The sequence below is a fragment of the Hippocampus comes genome, unplaced genomic scaffold, assembly GCF_001891065.2.
Source record: "Hippocampus comes isolate QL1 unplaced genomic scaffold, H_comes_QL1_v1.1 scaffold51, whole genome shotgun sequence".
Classification (NCBI taxonomy): Eukaryota; Metazoa; Chordata; class Actinopteri; order Syngnathiformes; family Syngnathidae; genus Hippocampus; species Hippocampus comes.
The window spans coordinates 3286680-3311987 of NW_017805497.1; the positions used below are offsets into that span (position 1 = coordinate 3286680).

Genomic DNA, 25308 nt, shown 5'->3' on the forward strand with positions numbered 1-25308 from the left:
GAATCTCTTCTCTACAGCACAATCCAGGAGTACGTGTATACAAGCAGCCAGTTGGCGCCGTGTTAACGCTGGTCAACAGATTTTTGCAAAATGTCTTTATCAGACTTGCAAGTAAACAATTCTAGTTTTTTTTTCTTTTTTTGCGCTGATTCAGAATGTGCCCTGTTTTTTTTTCTCTGGCACATCAGATTTTCATCCATCCATCCATTTTCCGATCCGCTTTATCCTCACATGGGTCGCGGGTGGTGCTGGAGCTTATCCCAGCCATCTTCGGGCAGTAGGCGGGTCACACCCTGAACTGGTTGCCAACCAGTCGCAGGGCACACATACTGTAGACAAACATCCATTCACACTCACAATCATCACACGTGGGGACAAGTTAGAGTGTTCAATCAACCTACCGTGCATGTTTTTGGTACCCGGAGAAAACCCACGCAAGCACATGGAAAACATGCAAATTCCACACAGGAAGGCCAGAGCCCGGATTTGAACCCTGGACCTCCACGCTCTGAGGCGGACGTGCTAACCAGTCAACCACCGTGCCTCCCTGATTTTCATAATAGTAATAATAAAAAATTTCATATATTTAATAATATTGATGAATTCAGGGTTACGTTCAGCAACAGGTGTATTTTTTTTTCTGAAGGTCATAGCTAAAATTACGCATGGTAAAACCTGGATTGCAGAAGGTTTTATAGGTCCAAATTAAAAACAAAAAAAAAAATGGAAAGATTTTTTTCAAAACCTGATGTGTTAGAAAAAAAGGAAAGGCATTTTTGAAATCAGCGTCAAAAATACATTTGATTAAAATTTGCTGTTGACCAGTTTAATAAGACTACAATATCAACCGCCATCATTTTTCAAAACCTCTTCTTGATACGTATTTTTCATAAGTTCCATATTTTTTGTCACAGTTTGGCTCTCACATGTTAAGCTACGATAAGACTGATAAATAGTGTTACTCGCACGTGTGTGTGTGTGTGTGTGTGTGTGTGTGTGTGTGTGTGTGTGTGTGTGTGCGCGCGCGTGTGCGCGCGCGCGCGCTTGGGTGTTAGAGACCCACAGTCTTCATAGGAGCCCGAGTGTGGCAGTTGAAAATGTACTGTCATTCTCCTGAGGTGCAGAAGAGTACACACACAGGGAAAACAGGTGGGCTAACACAATGTAAATCTTTTCTTGGATGCTTTTCTTCTTTTTAGAAGGAGTCCATGGCCTTGAATTCGCTGAGGGCCTGGACAGGGGAGATGTGTTTCTTCTGTGAGCCCCGTCGCACGCGAGTCTGGCACTCCTCCGGCTTCTCCCTTTTCACCAGCGGTTTCTTCTCCGGAGCTTTCATGCGCCAGGACACCACGGGCGAGTTGACGGCGGCGGTCCCGTACACCTTCTGGTACTTGGTGGAGGCCACGTACGAGGCTTTGACCGTCAGCACCACGGCGTTCATCAGGTTCTTGGCGGCCTGGATGAGCGAGGTGGCGCTATCCAACTGCGAGAGAGAAACACTTAAGGTCAAGTCCAATGAGTCAGTTCTTCAGCACGTTGGCTTGTTTCGCGCATGAGGAAGCATTTGCGCTGCTAGCTGGGAGATCTTCGCCGCGACTGTCAATTAAGCGGGATAAAACAGAGCGCTCGCGATGTGACGTCTTCCTTTCGCGGCCGCTAATGAGCGCAGGCGGTGTCAGGTGTGCTCTGTTTCCGTCTGTTTTGTTTGGCTGACATTTAAGGGTCGCAGGCCAGTGGACCTGCTCGGACCACATGCGGAGACAAGTCAACTGCTTAGTTTTAATGAGTGCGGATTCCAGCCGACCACCATGAAAGGTTCAAATCACAGCAGGGTGCGAACATCCAACATGGGATAAACATGTATACAAAAGATCAAAGAAATAATGATGAGGGCGCAGGGAAACCCAAAGACCAACAAATGAGAGTCTCTTATTCCAAGTAGACAAAAAAGTTCAGAGTTGTGTAGTGTGTGACAAGAATAAAATATGGCAGAACGGCGGGCCACATCCGGCCCGTCCATAGTATTTCAAGGTGGTTTCTCCCTGAGGGGCAAAGGCTTGCGAGAGTTTGCGCACGTCGCGCACGTTTTTTCGTCAGGGTTTGTTCAACGCAGCGAAGCCGTTCGCAAACAGTTTTAAGGATCACAAACAGCTTTTCTTGTTGCAAAGAATCGTTGAACATGTTCAAAATTTGATGGCGACAAGAACATTTGTGAATGTCTTGAACGAACCCTGACGACAAACCCCAGCGCAAAACGAATATTTGCTACGCGCGCAAGCACTTGAGAGCCTTTGCCGCATCCTCTAAACTAGAGAAATGAGATGCTTTTTTTGCAAATTTATTTGATGATCTCGTGCTGCCATCGATTGGCATTGGTGTGTAATCGATCACAGCGGCTCTTTTTTGTGTACAAGTATGGATGTGAAAGACTCAGTGTGTAAACAGGCACGTGGAATCGGGCGAGCCTTGGCCATGCGTTGTTGTCGTCACAGCAAAACTCAAGTCAGGGTCCACTGAAAAGTCCATGTGATGGCTCAAAGGTTGCACTTTTTGTTTCTAAAGGGGAAATGATTTTAAAATTTGAAGCTGGATTATGATTGACTCAAAAGGTTTGGCTCTAAGTTTTTAAATGTGTTGCAAAGCATTTTGAGCTGAATTTAGATGGAACGGTGGTATACAGAGACAGTTATTGTTACTATTGTCATGATGCACAGAATTTTTGATCCATAAAGGATTAAGACGTGTTGCGGTGAAGAGAGGTGTCACAACCACTGTTGATCTACAGCACAGGTGTCGAAGTCCGGTCCTCGAGGGCCGGTGTCCTGCATGTTTTCCATCCCTCCCTGCTGCAACACACCTGATTCAAATGATCAGGATCACTATCAGGCTCCGATAGCGCTTGCTGATGAACTGATCATTTGGATCAGGTGTGTTGCAGCAGGGAGGGATGGAAAACATGCAGGACACCGGCCCTCGAGGACCGGACTTTGACACCTGTGGTCTACAGAATATAGGTTCAAGCGAGGTAGGGACTAAGGGACCGATCTCAAGGTTTAGGATCTAATTTGTCCTGTTTACAAATGTGGAAGCTGTGAGGCACACTCAAAAATGGGAAAAAATTGCCATGCAGGTCATTTAGTACATTATGGTAGGAGTACTGTATTTGCAAATCGATGAATTTAGCATGTGCAGTGTGATTTATCAAACCTGAGACAATTTGCTCTGGCTGATTTTTAATACTATGTCTTAAAGGCGGTGGGTGCAAAGTACACCGTGCTGCAAAACCATAACGAGGAGCCGCAGGCAAAAATGAAAAACGATGAGGGAAACGGTTGTTTTCCACTTGCGTAAACAGTTTTGAAATGACAGAAATCAAAATTATTGTGACAAATCATCTCATCGGCAATGCATTATTGAAGCCTCTGATTGATATAGGGGGTGGAGTCAGTCACAAGAGGGAGGCGGGTCAAAATCACCAAACTTCTTTCAACTCTGCATTTCTTTGTGTTGTGTTTAAGAGCACTTTGACAATTGGTGCTGCCCCAAATTTTGAATATGTAGGATGGGCACATACATTCAATTGCCACACACCTTTCCGTGCCTCTGTAATATTTATTTGCCTTTTCTACCATGTCTTCCAATTCAAACTTGATTTTGCGCTTGCAGTGCTCGCCCAAATAGTGAAAACTATTCAGGCGACCTAAAACCCAAAACTCTATTTTAAGTACGGCGATCTCCACCATCTTTATAGCAGTAGGCAACAGTGCACGCTATCTATTCGACTGAGTGTTTATGCAATTTAGCAACTGCTGTTTGCGATCTTCATAAAAGATCACACAATACACAACGAGCCCAAAAACGACTGTTGGCGAGAACACAAGATTCAGCACATGCTCTTTGGCGTTTTAGTAGTTCAAGTTCTAAGTCATTAAAAAGCCACAATTTGCCGATAGTTGCTGATTTGTTTGAAAATAGTTCTTTCGTGATAAATAGTTGACATGCTTCAGCAATACAGGCTAATTGGACACTTAAGTTGAACAATGATAATAGGCTCCATGAGACATAAAAAGCCACCGTGCATTTTAGCAAGTATTATTGGATAGAATTGGCTCCGAAACAACCGCATCAGTATTTCATTTGGATGAGCCATCGCTTGGTTCTCTAACCGTCACTCTGACCTTGAGCTGAATGCAGTGGGAGGGGTGAAGCACGAAGTATAAAACAACAAAACAAAAACCTTGCTTACGTGTCGCGATGGGCCCACAGGTGAGAGGGAATAGTGGACATACTTACTCCTGACACAATGAGCTCCCCGCCCAGGTTCTGCACTTCAGCTTTCACTTTGCTGCAAATATTGAGCTGATGACAGTACAGTGCGATTCTCTGCAGGTAGGCCAAGAGATCTTGTTTGCAGGCCGAGTCGGGACACTGGATAGTAAAAAGAAAAACAAAAGAAAGAGTTAATAATAGTCTCGAGTTGCCGCTGGCTTCTTACACAGCAGGCATGTGTGGGATGAGATGCTTTCCTGTTCGGGCCAAAGATTCTCTGACTTGTTCTGTGCACCAGAGTGTGTGTAGGTAGTGCAAACAAAATGGTTGAGATTGAGGTTAGCATATTTTGCAGACACACATAGGCATAAAGCCTTTTTTTTTTTCAAATCAACAGGTCATTTGTAATCCGTGCAATTTATCTATCGATATTGGCTTTTCAGTTCCTTATCTTTCATTCAAATTCAAATTCCTTCCTAAATATTTTCACGTATCGAGCCACAACAAAGCATACATTTTTGACAGTTTTTGTCAACTACTTTCTGCTGTCGTGTTTACGAATCATGGGATATGTCGTCCTACTATATAATCCGGTGGGCAGTCCGTATACGCATGGAGTGTTCCTGGCAACATGTACAAAGTGGGACAATATCATTGCGGTCTTTCGGCCAGAGACGTAAACGACACAGCCAGCCTCCAATAGCTGGGACAGGGCAAAAAAAGAAGCAGACGCTATCAAATACACATGTTACAATTAGAATCAATTTGACATACAGGTATAATGCTTCACAAAGATAATGTGCCTTATAATCTGGTGCACCTGATGTCTAAAAATGTAAACAAATAGATAGAGTTCATTGATTTGAGCCTAATAATCCAGTATGGCAAATGGGCCATAAAATAACGTACTTAAAAACGTCACATTGTCAGCTTGAAGGCTATCGCATGTTAAATGTGCAGCAGGTTAAAGTCCTTCTGTTGACATCATGCCACTGCTCAGTTGCTCTGCCAATGACTATTAAAGTTATGAGTAGGATCAAGACAATAACTGGTGATGTCACCCATGTGCCAAAGTTGAGATGTCATGTGTTAGGGTTGAGAGATGTTTTTGCTTCATTGTGTCATCATATATGAAATAATGACAAAAGGAAAGTGGATCTGGAAAGCACTCATCAAAAGCTTATGGGATGATGTACTTTTCTGAAAATTGAAGAATGTACAGGTTTATAATTCGTGAACAGACCAATAAATGATCTGGTGCCGTGGTTTCAAATAGGATGTTCTTAATGGGCAGTGGCCACTGGTCTTAGAGCACTGGTCCCCAACCACCGAGCTGTGGCGGCGCTCACCGAAGAAAGAATAAAATAGTTACAGTACTCCCGGTTTATTTATGATCCGAGGCTGAAAATTATTTTACGTTGAAAAGTAACCGGATTCTCTCCATAACATTCATCTATGACAGACTCTTGACTCATGTCAAGTCGCTATCGTAATTCTCTTGGTCGCGTGATGCTAATATCACAAGCTAGCAAAATGTGTAGAAAAAGAATCGACCACGCACAAAGACAGTTCTGCAATATGTGGCGAATGGCTCTTGATTTAGCATGCTGGCGAGTTATATATTTTCATGCACTTTATATTTTGTGGTGCCTTATATTGGCACATTTCAGGAAGACGCTAATTTAGTTACATAAAAATGTGGCTTCACTTGAATTTTTTTCTGTCAACAAAATATCCCCATTTTTGTGTGTGGTGCCCGTATCATTCGGGCACATTATATTTTATTTCTTCGGTGGTGTCTGTTGTGTTACCATAGTAACCGTATTACGGCATTGTTGTTACCCCTCTTATGGTGGTAGTGCTGTTGGTAAAGTGGATTCATGTTTGTTGTTGAATAATTTTATTAATCATTTTTTTTTGCATCTCAAAAGAAAAGAGTTTAATTATACAAGTATATCTGTTTTCATGTTGTGTCCAATTGAAAGCAGCAAACAATACAGACAAAAACAACATGGCTCCATCATTTTGTCTATGAGAACTCGGCAGTACACCAAACTGCGGAAAGTCAAGATGATGTTGATGCCAGGCACTTTATTTCTGTGGCGGAGTGATGAAGGACAGCTTAAAAGGAAATTGGAGTTCTGCTGCAGCGAGACAAAGCCGATCATAAAAGACAGATTTCTGCTGATTCTGATGAACAACAGTGTGCACTTACAAGGCTCGGTAGCGATATTACCTGCGGTATGTCTCGCCTCATTCGTCCTGCGACTATGAATGAAGATTGGCAAACAACTGGCGCAACAGCTGCCCCCCTGTTTCTGGAGCGACAATGTGTCTGCAGCTTTCAAAAGTAAATACTTTTGGGCAAATTTAATGAGCAGATAAGCGGTGCGCATTTGCACCCTCATTATCATCTCCTCACAACGTTTCAGTGTAGTGTGTTTTTTGGGGGGTTATAAAAATATAAACTACATTTGCATCTTGGTCACTGCACTGCATGCTCTTAATGCAGGTGCTTTGTAATAGCGAACACTTTTTCTTTCTACTTGCAGCTTTAATTTCAATTGGGATACCAACATTGAAGATGTTTTTGCTCCTTTCCCCACAAACATTTTGTGGAAATTGGTTGGGTAGTTTTTCTTTAATCCTGCCAACTAACTATCTATTCATTCTTCGATTTTCTGATCCGCTTTATCCTCACAAGGGTCGCGTGCTGGAGACTATCCCAGCTGTCTTCGGGCAGGAGGCGGGGGACACCCTGAACCGGTTGCCAGCCAATCGCAGGGCACACACAGATGAATCCACGCTCACACTCACACCTAGGGACAATTTAGAGTGTTCAATCAGCCTACCATGCATGTTTTTGGAATGTGGGAAGAAACTGGAGTACCTGGAGAAAACCCACGCAGGCACGGGGAGAACATGCACTCAAGACACTTACACACAGGAAGGCCGGAGCTGGGATTGAACCCACGACCTCTACACTATGAGGTCGACGTGCTAACCACTGGACTACCGGGCTGCTGGTAGAATTAAAATAAACCCTTCTGACATTGTTTGGTGTCGGTCAGGGGTGGCCAGACTTATTTGACTGAAGATCTACTTTTCGAACAAACCAACCTCCCGCGATCGACCTGTTACCGTGGACACGCACGCCATGATGAGGAACAGCCTGACGTGGAGATATGCGAGGCACTTTGGCAGCCTGTTAACTATCGTAGCTCACGCATACCGTTTGAAAATGTTTCCCTCGGCCCTCCAGATTCCCATTCTTTGCCTGTACCCTTGGTGAATTGTACACGAAACAAACTCTGAATGAGAATAATAATAACGATAAAAGATATAGCGCAACAGCTCCGATCACAAGCTGCAATAGCAGACTGCTGAGCGCAAACAACTTCCAGTGATGCAGGTCACGCACCACCGTAGGTTAAAGATTTACCTGCTTTATTTTATTTTATTTTTTTAATACTTTTTGTGAAAATGATACCGGTAGGATGGTTAGGGTGCAGTGTACATTAACACAAAAATATATTACTAACATGCACAAAGATACACAAATGGTTGTTTGTTTTTTCCTCTACACCCATCGCGATCGACTTGGGACCAGTCCGCGAGCTACCGGTCGATCGCGATCGACGAAAGGGCAACTCTGGTGGAGGTTATTATATGCAGTATACATTTTGAGCTTTCCTGCTGATCTTTGAACAACAAGAAATCTGAAAATAACCACCTCACTTTCAGCTTTCACACAGTTTGCACACACTGGATTAGAATAGCTCTATTCTGGAATCGTTCCGAAGTCTTGGCCAACTAAGCCTCTGGTGATTTGAGAACCGCATCAGCTACTCGAACACAGTGAGCCTAACTGGGAAACAAGAGCCTCCTTTTAGACATGAATATTAAACATTCCTAACTAGAGCATTCAGAACCACTGTGCAGCACATTTCCTGAGCCTGCATGCTCGGGCTGTGGGGGACAGAAAACACCTTGCTATGATATGAATACACCCCCGCCAGTACAGTTCTCGGCCCACTCACTTTGATGAACGTCATCCTTCATTCAGATCAAAATGTATTATATGATGAAAAATATACTTTTTTTTTTAACCTTACAAGTGTCATTTGAAGGAGTGGTTTATTTACATTGTTTGTGGCAACGACCACTATGAGAGCAGTCGAGCAAAGGGCTGCCAGGAGCTTCCCGTAAGTGTCTTGAGTGTAGCCTGCAGTGCAGCTGAATCGCAAAGAGCAGTCAGTGAGGCAAAAGGAAGCATCTCCTTGGGCGTGATCACTGCTAACTGCACTTCACACTGCTGGCACATGAACACATCCACGCATACACGTTGCTGCCTCGGGCCTGTTTGATGCGCACATGACACAATTGTTCCCGTTTGTACTGTTGACTTCCAGTCCATTTCTACCACAGGCTGCCTGTTGAAATAAACACGATGGCTCATTGACTAACCAGGCACTCTTTGTCAGCATGGTAAGCTGCGTGCTCAGACCACTCTACCTCTCTGAATGTGTTAAAATTTGTTTCGATTATGTGGCTGTTGCGATTGTGTTCTTATACAATGGACCGAAAACAAACACAATGTGTTCTTGGTGTCCAAGCGACAGCTGCACGCTGTCACAGGATGTCAACATGTCAAATAGAAGCAATACCTCATATGGAGGCTGCTCATAAAGAATAAGAGAATAATTTTGAATCACTTTCAATCTTCCTGGTGCCCTTTTTCCCCCTTTCCCCAGAAATTATAATACTTCCTTGAAGTTCTTGTTTTCCTTGTCAGTTGAAAACAAACAAAGAAACAAACACAAAAAACAAACAAACAAACAGAAAGCATAGTGACAAATCCCAGTCGTACATGTTACACACGATTACAAAATATCCCTTCCAGCTGACTGGACCACTGCAGTGATGTTAAAATGTCACCTTCTTTTATCAACAAAGTTATTTGTTTTTGGATTTGGATATCCAGGATTTGATACTAAGAAAATAAGGCTGCTGAGCTCTCTTGAATAACATAAAAATTGTTCGAGGGGAGGGTCGCGTAAATAAATTCAGTTTCAGTGACCAGGCTAACATTATATGTTCATTTATGCATTCATATCACTCTATGTGTTTATTTGCTGTGCATCCTTAACTGTTACAGTGCTAAGTATAGAAATTAAAATTTTGCTCGACCAATGAATGACTGGCAAAGGTTTACGTTACCTATCGAGTATTACTGTAGTGTCAGCACAGTGACAGGTACTGGAAATATGTACTATTTAGCGGAGAAGGGGACTCGAATCATTGTGACTTTCACTTTAGTTAAATTACTGTTATGATGATTTGTGACTTGACAACAATGAAACAACTTGAGACTTGACTTGGATTTAGGATTTAAAGACTGAACTTCAGTTGCAGGTTGAATCTAAAATTACCGTATTTTCCGCACTATAAGGCACTTCGGAGTATGCATAGCACAATGGTGCACCCTATATATGAAAGCAGTTTTAAACTAGGCCATTGATTGAAGGTGCGCTTTATAGTGCGGAAAATGCTGTAATTTGGACAAAACTAATATAAAGAGCATTCAAAAACAACACAGGTGCATTTTCTTCCACTCATTCTCTTGAGGGTGTTGAGGAGGTTGGACTCTATTTCAGGTGACTCTGTGTTTGACATGTTGTACAACCTGGACTGGGTGCCAGTCAAGCACAGAGCAATCACACAAATAATGGGGAACCACAAAAAATCCTCACAGAAAGGTCATAGTTGAGCTTAGAAGCGAGAACTTTTGACTGTGACATACTTGCTAACCACCAGGGCTGGAAGGCGCACTCACTTAAAAAAAAAAAAAAAAAAAAAAAATGCTTTCATGTGATAACAGCCAATTGCTGTTCTATTTCATTCACCACTCCAAAAAAGGTAAATGCATGATAATTCTAGCTTTAGTCTGAAAAGGGTGCACTCAGTGAACGGAATGTAACATGGAAAACTGTGTGCGAAAGTCAGTGGAAAATGAAAGTTTATTAAGGTAAAATGGCTTGAGAGGGCGCTTGAGGTTTTTCCTGTCAAATGCAGTGCTTAAATGACTCCGGACGATCTACCCAATCACCACCGCCACCCCCCACGCTTTGGAATTGCCAACAGCTTCACACACTCATCAATAGGCCTGATGTGGAGTCATTGTGACAAGGTTTGCTACTTAAGGGACCTGTCTGAAAGCACTGAAGCTGAATTCTCAATGTCAAGGTTCAGTGCTCTTGACAAGCACAGGTTACCCCTCAATAATGTGCAAATGCAAAATACATGTCGTCTACATATGGAATAAAGACAAGTAATCAAAATTATGCTGGTAGTTACATAATATGAACATGCTTGATAAAATGGAAATGTTGTTTCCTCGAACTATAATAACTGTTTTTTTTTTTCTTGAGATGGCAAATGTGTATTTTCAACGTAAGAAATGGAAAGAGGAAACAAGTTCTTTCAGCCATATATTATAAATGATATTATAAATGTATGTTTTAATTCAAGGCAGGGTTACAGATTACACATGCTTTTTTTTTTTTGTTTCGTTTTTTTGCTTTGCACTCGTGACACTAATAGGAAATCCACTTCACAGTAAGTCACTCATGCATGAATCCACTTTTCCATTTGCCATTCCGAGTTACACTGTGCCAGTTTCCGCAAATTGGGGCTGATTGGCGAAAATTGCTTTATAGTTTGGGGTAATGGCGCCACATGTTGCTTTGGCATACAAAGTGAGAGTCTGCAAATGCAATATTATAGTGACAGAAATTTTATAAAACACCATTGGTGTGGATGGTATTTGAGTAATCTTTTTTTCCCACGAAAAGTCATTTATTAGGCAGGTTTACATGCAGACTTTTTGGGTTACCTCAACTGAAGATCTCTGGTGAACTCTTTACATGTGACGTAGTCTTTTCTTTTCTGGTGGATACATGATTTGTCAAGATGGAGGCAAGTTGTTTATTAAGCACAGAAATTGTGATTGATTTTACACTTTTATTAAAGCAACAACTTGATAAAAACAAGTTACAAGTAATTAAAAACAAAATAGCCCTGTCTTTGCAGACCAGCACTGATTGGAAGCCACCATTTACAAGTGCGTAAATGTCAAAGTCGCTGAGCATTTATGTCAAGAGACAGCATGCACAGACAGAACGCGGGCTGGCTAATCCGATTGAGCTGTATACATGACTTCTAATTAGAATGGCAAAAGAAATTATCGTGATAAAATTGTTTTATCGTGAAAAACTCGAATTACTTAAGTGCTTGGGTGACTGACTACATTTCACAGAGGCTCGCTGGAACTGCGTGAAGGCGGAGCGTATCCAAGTTAGAACAGCAAAATGGTAGGCAATTTAATAAGTGTCTGGAGAGAAATGAACAGAATGTTATGGTTTTTACGGCGTTCCGTACATCAGCGGGGAGGAGTGGCCTAGTTAATATTAATGGTAAGTAATTCATAAAATGGATAGATATAGTATATTGAACATGCTTAATATTACTAATGTAATTTGATTTCCCAATAGAGTCCCAAGTTTTGAATTGGACTTTTGAGATCTGCACAATAAATGTTGTCAATGTTACATTACGGCAGAGCTCACCTTATTTATTTTTAAACAATTTCCATTAGACACATTTTTTTATGCCTCTTATTTAGATTGCGATCGACATTTGGATACTTAGCTTCTATTTACATTTGATTATTTTATATAGCCACACTACTGGATGCATTTCTCATTTGATGCAGGTCTGTTTCATGTCGCTTCAAAATAAAGTGAGAAAAGCAGTCAATAGTGTGTTGGATATTTTTAAATAGAATAACTGAAAATATATTGTGGGATTTTGTTATTATGATATAAAATGGCTTACAGCGTGATATATTTTTATTTTATATTTTCCATATCACACAACCTCGCAGTCAAAAAACATGCGTACAAAACTGACAGCGAGTGAGTTTGTTATTGAGGACATACGACATCAACATCCTGGGTTCCACTTTGGTCTATTCTGGCTGAATAAAAGCAAGTCGACAACTTTTACTTTTAACTTGGAGTTATGTGGTGGGCACCCTACTTTTTCGAGGCTCCTGTCTTATTTGCACAAGCATGTATGAGCATTCTAACAATTGTTCAAACCCCGGCAGAGGTTTATCTCAGGTTATAATTTACAGCGGGGCTGCCCAAGTCTGGTCCTCAGGAGCCCCTATCCTGCCTCTTTTCGATGTTTCCTTCCTCAACATACCTGATTGAAATGATGAGCTCATCAGGAAGCTTTGCAGAATCTTGATCATGAAAAACAGGCTGAATAGGCGCTCTGGAGGGCCGCACTTGGGCACCCGTGTAAGCATAACTAAGATCAAAACACCCAATGACAGAAGGGACTGATGTTCGTAATTGGAAACAAATGTCCTTACCCATGTTGGCCTATAAAAGTGTTTCGCTACTGTACAGAGAACATTAAAACTCTCAGCTTCCAAACTTGATTGCTTGAAGTTATTTTCTGCAGTGTAATATGCTCAGGAAAACAGGACATTGTGACATGAGGGGAACCGCGGTGCTCTGACTCGCATTGCCTCTGGCCAGTTGAGTTGCTCGGAACACTCGAAGGCCAATTGAAGGGACATTCATTCAGCTTGGAGCTGACAGCAGAAGGCTTGTCCATGTACAGAATATTAAGGACATGTTTTTGAAAAAGGCCAGGAAGTGCAAAGAAGAGGCACTCATAAAAGCACAATCCGAACTTGCAGAAATGACGACATTAAGTACCGTATTGGCCCGAATATAAGACGGCCTGATTATAAGACGACCCCCTCTTTTTCAAGACTCAAGTTTGAAAAAATACTTTTTGAACACCAAATTAATTTTTATACAGAAAATAATGACAGTACATCTGAAACAGATGATTATAACAAATGATTATAACAATATAGTTGAGAGAAAAAGCACGTTATTTTGCCTCATTCAAATCTTAATATCTGAACATTTAAATACGTAAACTATAGTGCAATCACATTTGTAAATGAATGGCTTCTGGTTTTTGAAATGTAAATTACATCATCACTTCTCCTCAGCTGCCGGTTAACCTGGCCAATCTTCGACCCACTTTTCTCCAGATTGTCGTTACGTTTCTCCATTTTCTGTAATCTCTTCTATTATTTTCTTCTCTTTTCTTTCTTACCGGTATGTTTTATTTTTCTTCTTCGTGCTACCGCTATTTTTATTTTTATTCTTCCTGACAGGGGTTCGCTTTGGCCTGGGAGTGAAGTTCAGCATTCGCTTCAATGATATCTGGCGCCATCTAACGTCATGAATGGGTATAATATCTAGACCCCGAACACAAGACAACTCCGACTTTTTCAGTCTTATTTCAATGCAAAAAACAGCGTCTAATATTCGGGCCAATACGGTATTTCTTTTTTCAGACCGCATCTCACTGAGAGATTAAGGTTTGCGAGTGCTTGTGGTCGAATTTTGAACAAGTTCAAAATGTCTTTGCGACAAGAAAAAAAAACAGTTCAAGAGTGTTTGTGAACGTCTGGCAAACGCTGCTGCATCCTTGTTGCAACCTTGAGTGAACCCAGATGAAGAAACAACATTGGCGAAATGCGCAAACACTCACAAAACTGTATAGTACAGATTAAATTTGCCATGTAATGTACATTGCAGAGGAGCTTTGTGAACAAAAAAAACCATCTTGCTTTTTTCCGTTTTGAATGTTGATGGTAGTGCAAATATTTGCCCGCTTTGCGGCAAATAAAACGAGCTCACACAGTAATCATGACGGCAATAGTAATTCTTCCAAGACTTCACTCTCTGAAAACAGTGACTCTTGTGAAAAGATCTGACCTTAATAAATCAGTTAGTCTTGTGTCTCATCTTATTCTCACTGCTTATTAGATGTTGATGAAATGAATAAAATTATGCATTACCTCCAGTGGTGCCAGCATTCTAATAGCCCTCCCACTTCATTTGTACACACAATATAGACAGTGAACACGCCTATTTATTTTCTCTCCCACCTTCCCTTGGCACAGCACAGATTGATTAGATATTGAAAGTGGTCTGTCAGCGTGTTTTAGAGAGGTACTCATCTGATAATGGATGCAACACCTCAGCCGCGAGCTAATTATATTAGAGACATAACTTGGTTCTGCTGTCTTGCTCTCAGTGTTGGCCCCGTTGGGACATAAAGTCATAGAGCAAAACAGCCCACAGCGACAGTCTGGCATGTCAATTCCCGCACCAAAGATTACCATTTGCTGTGCTCGCTTACTCCAACTCAATATTTGCCATGATGATAAGTCAAGAGTGGCTTTTAGACTGATGGAAATGATAAAAATGGAGTTGCACGGCTACCTGATCAGCGACGGCACGGGCCAGTTTGTCCATCCGGGATCCTGCCTCTGCTATCTTCTTGGCTGCGTTGATCACATCTGAGGAGTTCTTGAGAGGGCCTTTGCCCCTGCACGGAGGGAAAAAAAAATGCAGCTACAGAGGACATCCAGAGTAAATGCTATAAAATTTTATCTTGCTCTTGCTCGTATCCCGTAAGCTTGGGGATATTGAAGAGGATATTGGAAACAGAAACAGCAAGCTTTCAGTAAACATAAGCCACAAGACTGAAGCAAACACTGAAGTAACATATGTCTCTTAGTCAAAGGAAAATTACGAAAAGACCTTGATACAACAAAGGATTTCTGGGATTTTGCCTTAAAAGATGACTGGATGGAAGTTTATGACCAAGGACCATCCACAGGCACAGCATAAAGAAAAAAAAAGGCTTTGAACATATTGAGACGCTTTACATATTGAGTGTCAAATGTGGGGTGGAGTCAGAATGCCGGCGCTAGTGAGGAAAATTCGTACTTTTAAGGATGAGGACCATCCAGTGTAAATAGAGAAAACAAGTGTTGTGTGTGTCTTGTGGGAGTTCCGAAAGAGATTTCATTGCAAAAGGCCATTGCTTTTCAAATTGGATCAATGGCTGTTTCACAACTCCATCCATGTTGCCAACTATTTGACCGACAGGGGCCTCAAGACAGTTCCTCACCCACAAACCTATTGACTGCACCTTGTATGTCGTCTGCAAGGGGAGATCTTGCAGTTTATCAGTCTATGTGCACTTTAAGTACACCATTGTCATGCATTGACCCAGAAAGTCTAATTCTGGTTCCACAATTTCAAACCCTGCGTGCGCTTAGACGGCCCTGATTTTAATGCATGTTGTTATTTATTTTTGTGTGTGTGTGTGTGTGTGTGTGTGTGTGTGTGTGTGTGTGTATATATGTCATTGGACCCACTGGATTATAAGGCGCAATCTACAATGCATCCACTAGATGGAGGTACGCTCCTTCCGTTCGACTTGAGAGGCGTTCATGACCACCTCCGAAAAATGTAAAAAACGAAGAAGAGAAGGCACGGAGATGGACAGACATTCCTGTATTTCTTGAGACTCTGAAAACCATTAATAAAGTGTGCGGTTTAAAAAAACACAACACCACAGCTCTCCTTTTTTTCGGAGCTGCAACAAAAACGTATTTAATAGAGCAGCGACACAGTTCACTGAACCAACAGCAAGTTATAACATTGTAAGCATGTCTCCAGCAAGGAGCCATCTTGGGGTCGACGTATTACCGTAATGACCATACACCGGATTTTAAGGCGCACTGTGAGCTTTTAAGAAAATGGAAGACTTTTCAGTGCGCCTTATTAGTGTGGAAAATACGGTAATTGAAAAAAGATTAATAAACTATGCATGGGTTTCAGTACTTCCCCCTACGACAAAAACATTTTCAGGGTTGAATTTTCAACACTGTAAACTGGACTGAGCTGAGTCTGTCCATACAATGGCTTCATCACAACTCCATTTCCCCCCCGCACAGTGCTGGGGAGCAGAGTCATGTTTCCTTGACTTCAAAAAGCAAGTGAAGAGCAAGTAGGCTTGTTCAACAATACCTGACACATAGATCACTGTGCGTGGTGGAATGAAAAATCCAAGTGAAGGTAAGCATAAGCAAAACTGTGGAGCAGTGAAGGGCTGTTACATTGTATTTCACTCATCTCTTGTTACCTGGTGAAGTCTGTCATTTCCATCATGATCATACACATCTGCTTGGCGAGCACAATAATGTCGTTGCCATTGTCATCCCATTTGGCCACCTCTGCGTCAAGCTTGCATTTCTCCTGTCTGAAGCTCTCCACCTGCTCAGCAATCTTGGCCTTCTCCTCCTGGGGAAGCTGTGCCATGATGGCCTGCAAAAAAAAAAAAAGAAATGTAACACAGTACTTGACAAGCAGAAAACAGGTTCTTCTGTAATAATGAATGAGTTTTATACACTGGATGCCAGCAGAGAACAATTTAGGTGAAGAGGCGCGATAAGGATGGGGAGCAAAATTGAGGAAATAGGTGAACAAGAAGAGGGATTAGTGAAAAGAAAATGATATAGAGGAGGAGGCAGTTGTAGTGGCTTTTTCTCCTTTTTTATGTTAATGCACCCGACCAAAGTCTGCTCCCGCCCCCGAAAAAACCTTCTAAACTTTACATTTAATGATCGGACTTTTTCAAAACCCTTGACATCTTATACTCATAAAGAGCTTATACGTCTTCTCTTTCACTTTTTTTCCCTGCCATGCGAATACATTTTTTTCCTCCAAGCGGCCTTTAGGGGCAGGTACAAAATGGCATAAATCTTGTGGCAAGGTCACAGATGCAGTAAGACTCCTGTATTATTTGGGAGCTAAATGTATAATTATCTCACGTATTAAACCAGAGGATGAATAATTCATTTTTTTCCAACATTTTGCTAGGGAAGTGGGAGTACCCTCGTTTCCATTAGGTCGATTATATTGACTCAGGAAGCAGAAATAAATGAGTAGAGTTCAGAAAAGAAAGCTACCCTTGTTTTTGAAACCTCGTCTATTATTAAATGTCCTGCCAGATTTTGTATTCTCTTACTGAAATAGTCACCCTAAGTTTAAATTCAATTTCATTTCCTCACAGCAAGGCTGGTGTGTGGGGGTGCTGGGTGAACTCAGTGAGAAAGTGCATCACTTGGTTCATCATCGTCTGCAAGAAGCGTCGGGAAGAAAAAAAACGAAACATAAGAAAAGCAAACACCTTGTCCAAAGTTTTTTTTTTTTTTTGCCATTATTGTTAAAGACAAATTAGTGTGAGGGGAAAAAAAAAGAACAGAAAGAAAGATGAAGAAAACAGATGCAGTGTCCTTGAGCGCTGGCCTGGTGATCAGTATGTGTGCACAGTGCTTAGCTGGGAAAAGACAGAACAGCATAATACAAACAAACAAAATTGGGCCCTCAAGGCCTGTTTGGAGTTCCGCTATTACTGATGCCAAAACACACAACATCAGTGTGAGTGTGCTCCTTTTAAACGGCATGCTGGGTGAGAAAACTGCGCAAATCTACATCTTCTTGACATGCATTTCCAGTACAGTGTATTGCATGTTGTGTGTAGAACTTATCTATAGATACACACTCCCATTCTTTCATTCGATTTGACACACGCCTCAACTATGTGTTTTTGTCCCAGATACACACCACACAGCCGGATTCATACAAGTAAAATCATATTTATCCATATTCCAAATCTCAAAATCATAGATAAGAGTTTGCATGTTCTACGCGCGCCTGCGTGGGTTTTCTCTGGGTACTCCGGTTTCCTCCCACTTTCCAAAAACATGCGTGGCAGGTTAATGGAACACTCAAAATTGTCCCTAGGTGTTACTGTGAGAGCGGATGGTTGTTCGTCTAAGTGTGACCGGCGATTGGCTGGCAACCAGTTCAGGACGTACCTCGACTACTGCCCGAAGACAGCTGCGATAGGCATGGATGGTTTTGAAACGTGGGAGGAAACCGGAGTACCTGGAGAAAGCCCACGCAGGCACGGTGAGAACATGCAAACTCCACACAGGAAGGCCAGAGTCTGGATTTGAACCCTGGACCTCCGCGCTCTGAGGCGGACATACTAACCAGCTAACCACTGTGCAACCCTGATTTTCATAATAGTAATAGTAACTCCACACAGGAAGGCCGAAGCTGGAATTGAACCTAGTACCTCTGTACTGTGAGGTCGACGCACTAACCACTGGTCCCACTGGGCCGCCATTGTTGAATCCATTTTGAAAATTTCGGTTATCATCATTCAGCAACCATGCATTGCCTCCATGCAGGTATGGGGGCCCCTCAGCTTTCACTTGAGTCCATAAGTATTTGCAATGCATGACATAGGTTCAATAAACATAAAAAAAAAAAATCAATTCTGCACCTATCGGCCTTTTTTCTTTCAACAAAGCAGAACTGCGTCGTTCATGAATAAGTCACGCATGAAAGCTTTTGAGCGAACATGTTGAAGGGAATCAGGAATTGATTCGTTCCTTTCTCAGTTCAGTTAAGCACAGCTGTGAGCATGCCAGCGGAAGTGAAACTGCCACGGTCTAACACTCTTGGAAAACCTGGGCGAATGACGCAGCCAGTGAGCAGGCGAAGGAGGGACTGTACTGAACTCGACTTGTGATTTGATCACGGTGAACGGACGACAAGGATTACTCAGCGAACAAACACCACTGGTGATGATGCCCTGCACTGATACTGCCCAGAATTATTCATTTCCTACCAATGAAAAACATGCATCACACTGACACTAATTCCACCATGAGTGATTCTAATCGTTACTTCATCAAAAGGATATAAGGGGCTTCCAAATGTTACGGGTTGTCTGTATTTTGTGAGGGCAATCACAGAAAACTAACTTGTTAGACGTGTAAAATTGATTGTTGTAGATATTTTCAAAAAACATGGGTCACATATTAGCGTAAACCAGTTGTTAACAAGCAAAAGAAGTTCAGAGATAATTGCAAATTTTATTTGACAATACCCCAATTGCAGACACGGCATTGTTCTGCTGGTAGGCTCCTGTGACGTGTGCTCACAGCTGAAGCAAGCAGAAGAATCTGATGTTAGCCAAAAGCTAATGATTTGAGGCTAACTCCGATCACCGCTAGCCTTAATACAATCCTATCAGCAGCGAAGAACAAGGGCGGCGACACAACGTGAAGCCTCATTGCCACATTATTATGTCCAATAATGCTAGACAACAACTGTCCTCATGAAAACTGAATTCACAGGCGCCATGACACTTTACAGCAATTGTTTGTCAGAATGGCAGTTGTCTGTTAAAAGTAACAGATGTAAAGGTTTTTCGTTTTTTCAGACTCAACTACAACAAGTAAAGAACCATAAATTGCATTAGAAAGTGCTTCTTCTAAAGGGGAGGAAAAGTGAAATTGGCAGTGGAGAGAATCAATTTCTAAATTTAGGGTTCTAGTTTTGAAGAGAGTGAGTGTGTTGTTTGGTACTTCAAGTCACTTTGAAATTGGTGTGACAAAAGAGAAAGGAGGACAAGAGGGAAGAGCTTGGAAGAAGCAAAACGAGACCGCCGAGGTAAACGCAAACCAAATGGGACGGCACGGGAGAGCAGCAAGGAACGCGGTGAAACCCTCCCTCGCTCCCTCCTTCTGCACTCTCTAGAATTCACTTATCCTCAAATCCCTTCCACGACTTTACTGAGAACAACAAGAAGTGGGCCTCGAGAGCTTAACATACTTGCAAATCCAGCCGAGGGAGTGTTGTGCCAATACACACAGCGAGTCCGTCTGTGGGGATTAGAGCGTTTTCCGGTTTTCTTCACCGAACACGGCAACCCAAAATGACTTTAATCTTGGTTTATTTCAAATAAATTGCCCAGACACTGGAGAGTTCAATTTTATGGATGACCTATCAACGCTGTCAACCAATCAGTGTGCTAAGTGATGCTCTGAGCATGCTTACGGAGTGGGTGGAGTGATTCATCATTCATCCATACCGTGCTATAGGTCCAGTGTTTCTGCTGTGAAGACCAAAGTATCTATCGTAAATGAGTGTTTTCGCCTCATCGTGCACAATTTCTTACTGGAATAACACAATATGCATGCACGAAGTAGAACAGCAGTGCCAAAGGGGACGATCACTTCAAATCACCACATGTCAAGCCTCTTGGGACTGTCCCACGAAAGTTATCACATGCCGCATCTTTCTCCAGTAACACATTCTGTAAAATACTCTCCGATACATCCCACGTGTCAGGCAGAACGTAAACCTCAGTTGGCCCATGGTTGTTGCAATGTTGCAAAGGTATTATGTGTCCTCTTGTCCGATCCCATACAAACATCTCTGCAGTATGCACTTAGCATTGCCATGAGAGGGCAGGGAGGGTTGTCCTGACATGACAGGCTGGGGCCAACTGGGCACATCACCGGCGGTTTGCAGCAAACACATCTTTTATGGATGTGCTAGTCTTATGCATGTGTAAATGTTTAGTCTCCGAGGGCATGAGAGTGTCTAATGGTGGGAAACAAGCAATATCAGTTAAGACTGTGCGGGCGTAAAGCCACAAGTATCGAAAGCTTTGCATAATCTAGATTAAATCCTAAATCAAACACATCAGTTTGGTTCACGCTTGCTGGCTCACCGTCAACGGCTGTTGCGTTGAGCCACGTCAGCCTTACATCCAATTTATATCACAGCCTTCACACCAACACGCGATGACAAAGAGACATGCTGTGACTTTCGACTGTTCCCCAAATGAGCTGCCCACTCACAGCAAAGCTGCCTGCCAGGAAAACTAGTTCGGTGCTGCGAAACAACTTTGCGTGGCAGAACTGGTGCATTTAAGCTCAGATGGCTCGACAATGTTACACTGCAGGAGCCTTAGTGGGAGTGTACAGTACATACAAACGACTCAAAACACTTCACACCTCGGATCCCCGCAGACTCCCCGGAGCTACATTTTGCGACCCAAATGCCAGGCTCTGTTCATTCGGTTCATGGCCGGATTTCCAACTTGGTGATCTTCAAACTTTTTGTTTTTGAATTCCTTGGAAGAGTTGAATTAAATTATTGAAAAGACAAAACTTGCAAGGGTTTCTGCACAGATTAGATATGTGAATGCTGTTTTACTTGGAACAAAACACCAGAACCCAACATGAGATTCAATGGTGTGATAGTGTTCAATAATAGAGCTGTCACAGCGGCATCATTGTCATCCTCTTACAATCCAGCTGTTCCTTGTTCAGTACTGATGCAACGATGGCAATGTGCACATAAACCACATTTAGATACCGAATGCTCCTGTAATCTTTTTTTTTTCTTACTAAATTAACAGCTCGAAATATAGTCGGTGAATGTTTGCTCAACTCTAAAAAGTGTGTGTTGTTCTGACAGGCCCCAGACAGCAAGATAATCTTCTATTTTGAGAATGAAACCCAAAGACTACTTAGCATGAAAATATGCTAAGAATAATTATACATTTATTTTGTTTAAGAGTACAGAATTTACGTGCTATTAATAAGATGCAAAAGTAATGGCAAGGGAGCAGAGTGTAATTGAAACTACTTTATGTGCACTTTCACATTTATTTATTTAGCATTTAAACGTGCTGAATTTAGCATCATCAAGGCGCTTGCAGCTACATCGTATTTTTTTGTTTCGTCAAAACTAAAGCTAAGCTAAGGCACTCTTTTTAAGCACCATGAAAGTTAGATGGTTAAGCACATTTTACAAGCCCGGTTGTGTGACGTGTGCAGTTACTTCAGGTTAAAGTATACTGGTTTATAGTAGGGAGAATATTTAGCATTTTCCATCGCCTTGGTAACGCAGTACGGCATATCAAAAGACAATGCTTATTGATGATATGGTATAAAACCACTCAGCCACAATATGTTTGCCCCATAGTTTTATTTATTAGTCTCTTCTTTGTGCATAAACCTGATGCACAGAGCATGAAGGCCAAAGCAGTATAATGCAGGCCAGCACCACCGAGAGAGGCATAGGGCCAAGTTGCCCGCTAGACGTTTACAATTCATTCAACATGTAAACACACCGCTAGAATTTTTTTTCTACAGTTTGGGGAAACAAGTACTGATATGCTCCCAACGGTCGTTAAGGTGGACGCCAGTGAAATAAAACTATTGTGCATCAGCCCTGACATGGTAATGTACTGTATTGTCATATCTGAGAGGAATTTTCTTCGGATTCCTTTAAAAGGCTCGACTTATATTGATTTTTCTTAGGTGGATACCGACTTTTGGCAGAAAAAGATACAGATGATTGATAAATCTGATTAATAAAAAGTAGATATCATGCATAAAAAACGCTGTTGTTTTTCCACCAATGCATTTCAATGGGCGAGGATATTTATCCATCCCATAATTGTGTTTGTGTTGAATGTGTATCATATTCAACACACATTTGTTTGAGTAATATTGCACTGTTTTATTATTATTATTATTATTCAAACAAGGGTGGCCCGGTGGACCAGTGGTTAGTGCATTGACCTCACAGTGCGGAGGTACCGGGTCCGATTCCAGCTCCGCCCTTCCTGTGTGGAGTTTGCATGTTCTCCCCGTGCCTGCGTGGGTTTCCTCCCACATTTCAAAAAAATGCAAGGCAGGCTGATTGAACCCTCAAAATTGTCCCTAGGTGTGAGTGTGAGCGCTTATGGATATTCGTCTCTGTGTGCCCTGCGATTGGCTGGCACCCGGTTCAGGGTGTCCCCCGCCTACTGCCCGAAGACAGCTGGGATAGGCTCCAGCACGCCCCGTGTTAAAACAAACCGTAACTTTTGGTTGTGTGTAAAATAGTGACAGCCAGGTCAATTAATCGCACAACGAGCATTGCTAACCTAAGCGTTGCTTATAAAAATTACCATTTGCTTTGTTTTGAATGACAGGTCTATAAAATGAACTTTTCAACACATTTTATCAAACCTCCAGTATTTAGGAATACCATGTTATGGTATAGCCGTATGTGTCACAAATTACTTGTGTACAACTGCTTTTAGAGTACATAAAGCTAAAAATGATTGGCAAACAATTTTGGACGATTTTGAAGGGCAAAATTGCCTGATGAATCGGTCAGGCCCTACTTTGTTGATTAATTCAATTTTGTAATTCACATTTTTGAATTGTGCGTCATAGAAATACTCACACTTGTAAGGATCTATTCATATTGACTTTGATTCTAAGTAATTGAGTATAGATGGATGATTCCCCCCCATGTCAAGCAAAGGCATATTTTCTCCATTGAGTGGCATACTAATTGAGAAAGGGATGTTTACTTACCCGAGCACTCTGTCCAGCGATAAGCTGGTCATCTTCAGTCTGGACACTGGTCCTACTGCGAGTATCATAGTCCTCTTGTTCAAAGTCTGAGTCATCTTCCAGCTCTTCTGGTGTCTGTGAAAGTCATCAGAGAAAGAAAGAAAATGAGTCTTATAGACAACATACAGTACGACGTACAGTTATGTAAATTATTTGTGCTCAGTGGAAACTCTCAAATTGGATGCTTCAGAGGTGGTACAACTCAGAATTCAAAACAAATGGACAGAAGAGAAAAAAAGTTGTGCTGATTAGATTATTACTTCAGCAAACTTCACAAAAAGTAAATTTGTTGTTTTGTTGACAATTTGTCCGTGAGAATGACAAGTATGTTAAGTGAAGAATAACGTGAGAGGAGAATCAACATATGTCATCACCTGTGATCAAACTTCTAGTGCTGTTTTTGTAGTTTTTAATGTTTGAAAAATGAATACACTCATTGAACAAATGAAGACTGATTTGTGAAGCTGTGACACAACATCGACGTACATCCTCCTTGGTCATTAAATGAAAATTGATTCATTGTGTTTACATTTATAAAAAATAATATTGCTGCAAGCGGCTGGCAAACCAGTTCAGGGTGTACCTCGCCTACCGCCCGAGGTCAGTTGAGTTTAAGCACCAGCACGGCCGCCAACCTCGTGAGGATAAGCGGCTCAGCTAATGGATGGATAATAACACCGGTAAACCTATTTTCATACTTTTTATAGTGTCATTTTAAAACGGCCCATAAAGTAACGAAAGCCTTTTGTATGTATTGAAATGATGTCCTTTCCTTGAAAATACAAACAAACTGAAGATCACCTCATTCCGCCACTTACATTTTTTGTTCTGATGCCAACAACTGGACGTGTTAGTGCTTTAAAATGTGCGGAAATTGTTTCTGAAGGCGCTATGCGGCAGCCACAACTCCTCAAAAGATGACTAATACTATGTCTAGAAGGACATTAGAACTGCATGAAAAATCGCAGCCCCCTCATTAATTTAAATGGGCCACGATGTGCAATGCGATGTAATGTGACATTGCACTGTGTTGTATAATCACACCTCATCACCTGCTGATCCCTATCTTGCAGGGTACATGAGGCAATTCTACTGTTAAGCTTGGGACTGTAAAATTGGGAGCCGTATTTATTGTGATGGACTGAAAGATTAAAAAAAAATATATATATAAAAAATGAATAAATTAACAGACTGCCGCATAATGGAAGAAACCCGAGTGAATGCTGAGAAGATACAAATATATGAACACACAAATATATCAGAACGCCCGTCGTGAAAACAAGAACCCGACCAACATCATGATGGATGCTCACATTTTCGGTCGGCTCGCTACATTTTATTGTTCTGAACAGAAATATGGATTGCTGAACTAAATTTGCCATTTTATACCCACATTGCAACTGGCTCACAGGTACTCTGTGAGGAGGCAGACATTTTTCAAGTGTAACATTCATCCTCCGGATTTTATTTTTTTCTGTTCAGGACTCAGAGTAAATATATATACTTTGACATTTTATGTCTGCAATGCACGTGATTTTATTTTATTTTTTAAACGGTTGATTGAAAAATTAAATTCATTCATCCCTGAAAACAATTATGATAATTTTGCATTAAACACAGTTTGGATGGTGGCCTAATACACTTGTTCAGCACTGTAAATAGCCAGCCCTTTTTCACATTTTTTGGTCTCACTGCATCTTGATGGCATGCCTTAATGGATATTTAATGGAGTGATCTGTCTTATTGGTTGGATAGACAAAGGCAAATCAAAATAGCCACGAAAAACATTGTCAACACGATTG

General features: G+C 41.6%; 1 protein-coding gene across 2 annotated transcripts in view; it reads right to left on the minus strand.

The window, feature by feature from the left end:
* Positions 1-804: 804 nt before the first annotated feature.
* Positions 805-25308, minus strand: part of ctnna2 (catenin (cadherin-associated protein), alpha 2) — a 217003-nt gene continuing 192499 nt past the window's right edge. The window contains exons 14-18 of one of the 2 annotated variants that reach the window (XM_019876737.1): positions 23468-23581; positions 16366-16547; positions 14652-14757; positions 4294-4428; positions 805-1483 (exon numbers count right to left, since the gene is read on the minus strand). In XM_019876737.1, the coding sequence (XP_019732296.1) occupies positions 1196-1483; positions 4294-4428; positions 14652-14757; positions 16366-16547; positions 23468-23581 (825 nt within the window). In that variant the 3' untranslated portion in view covers positions 805-1195. The remainder of the gene's footprint in view (positions 1484-4293; positions 4429-14651; positions 14758-16365; positions 16548-23467; positions 23582-25308) is intronic. The other variant, XM_019876738.1, reaches the window with a different exon arrangement.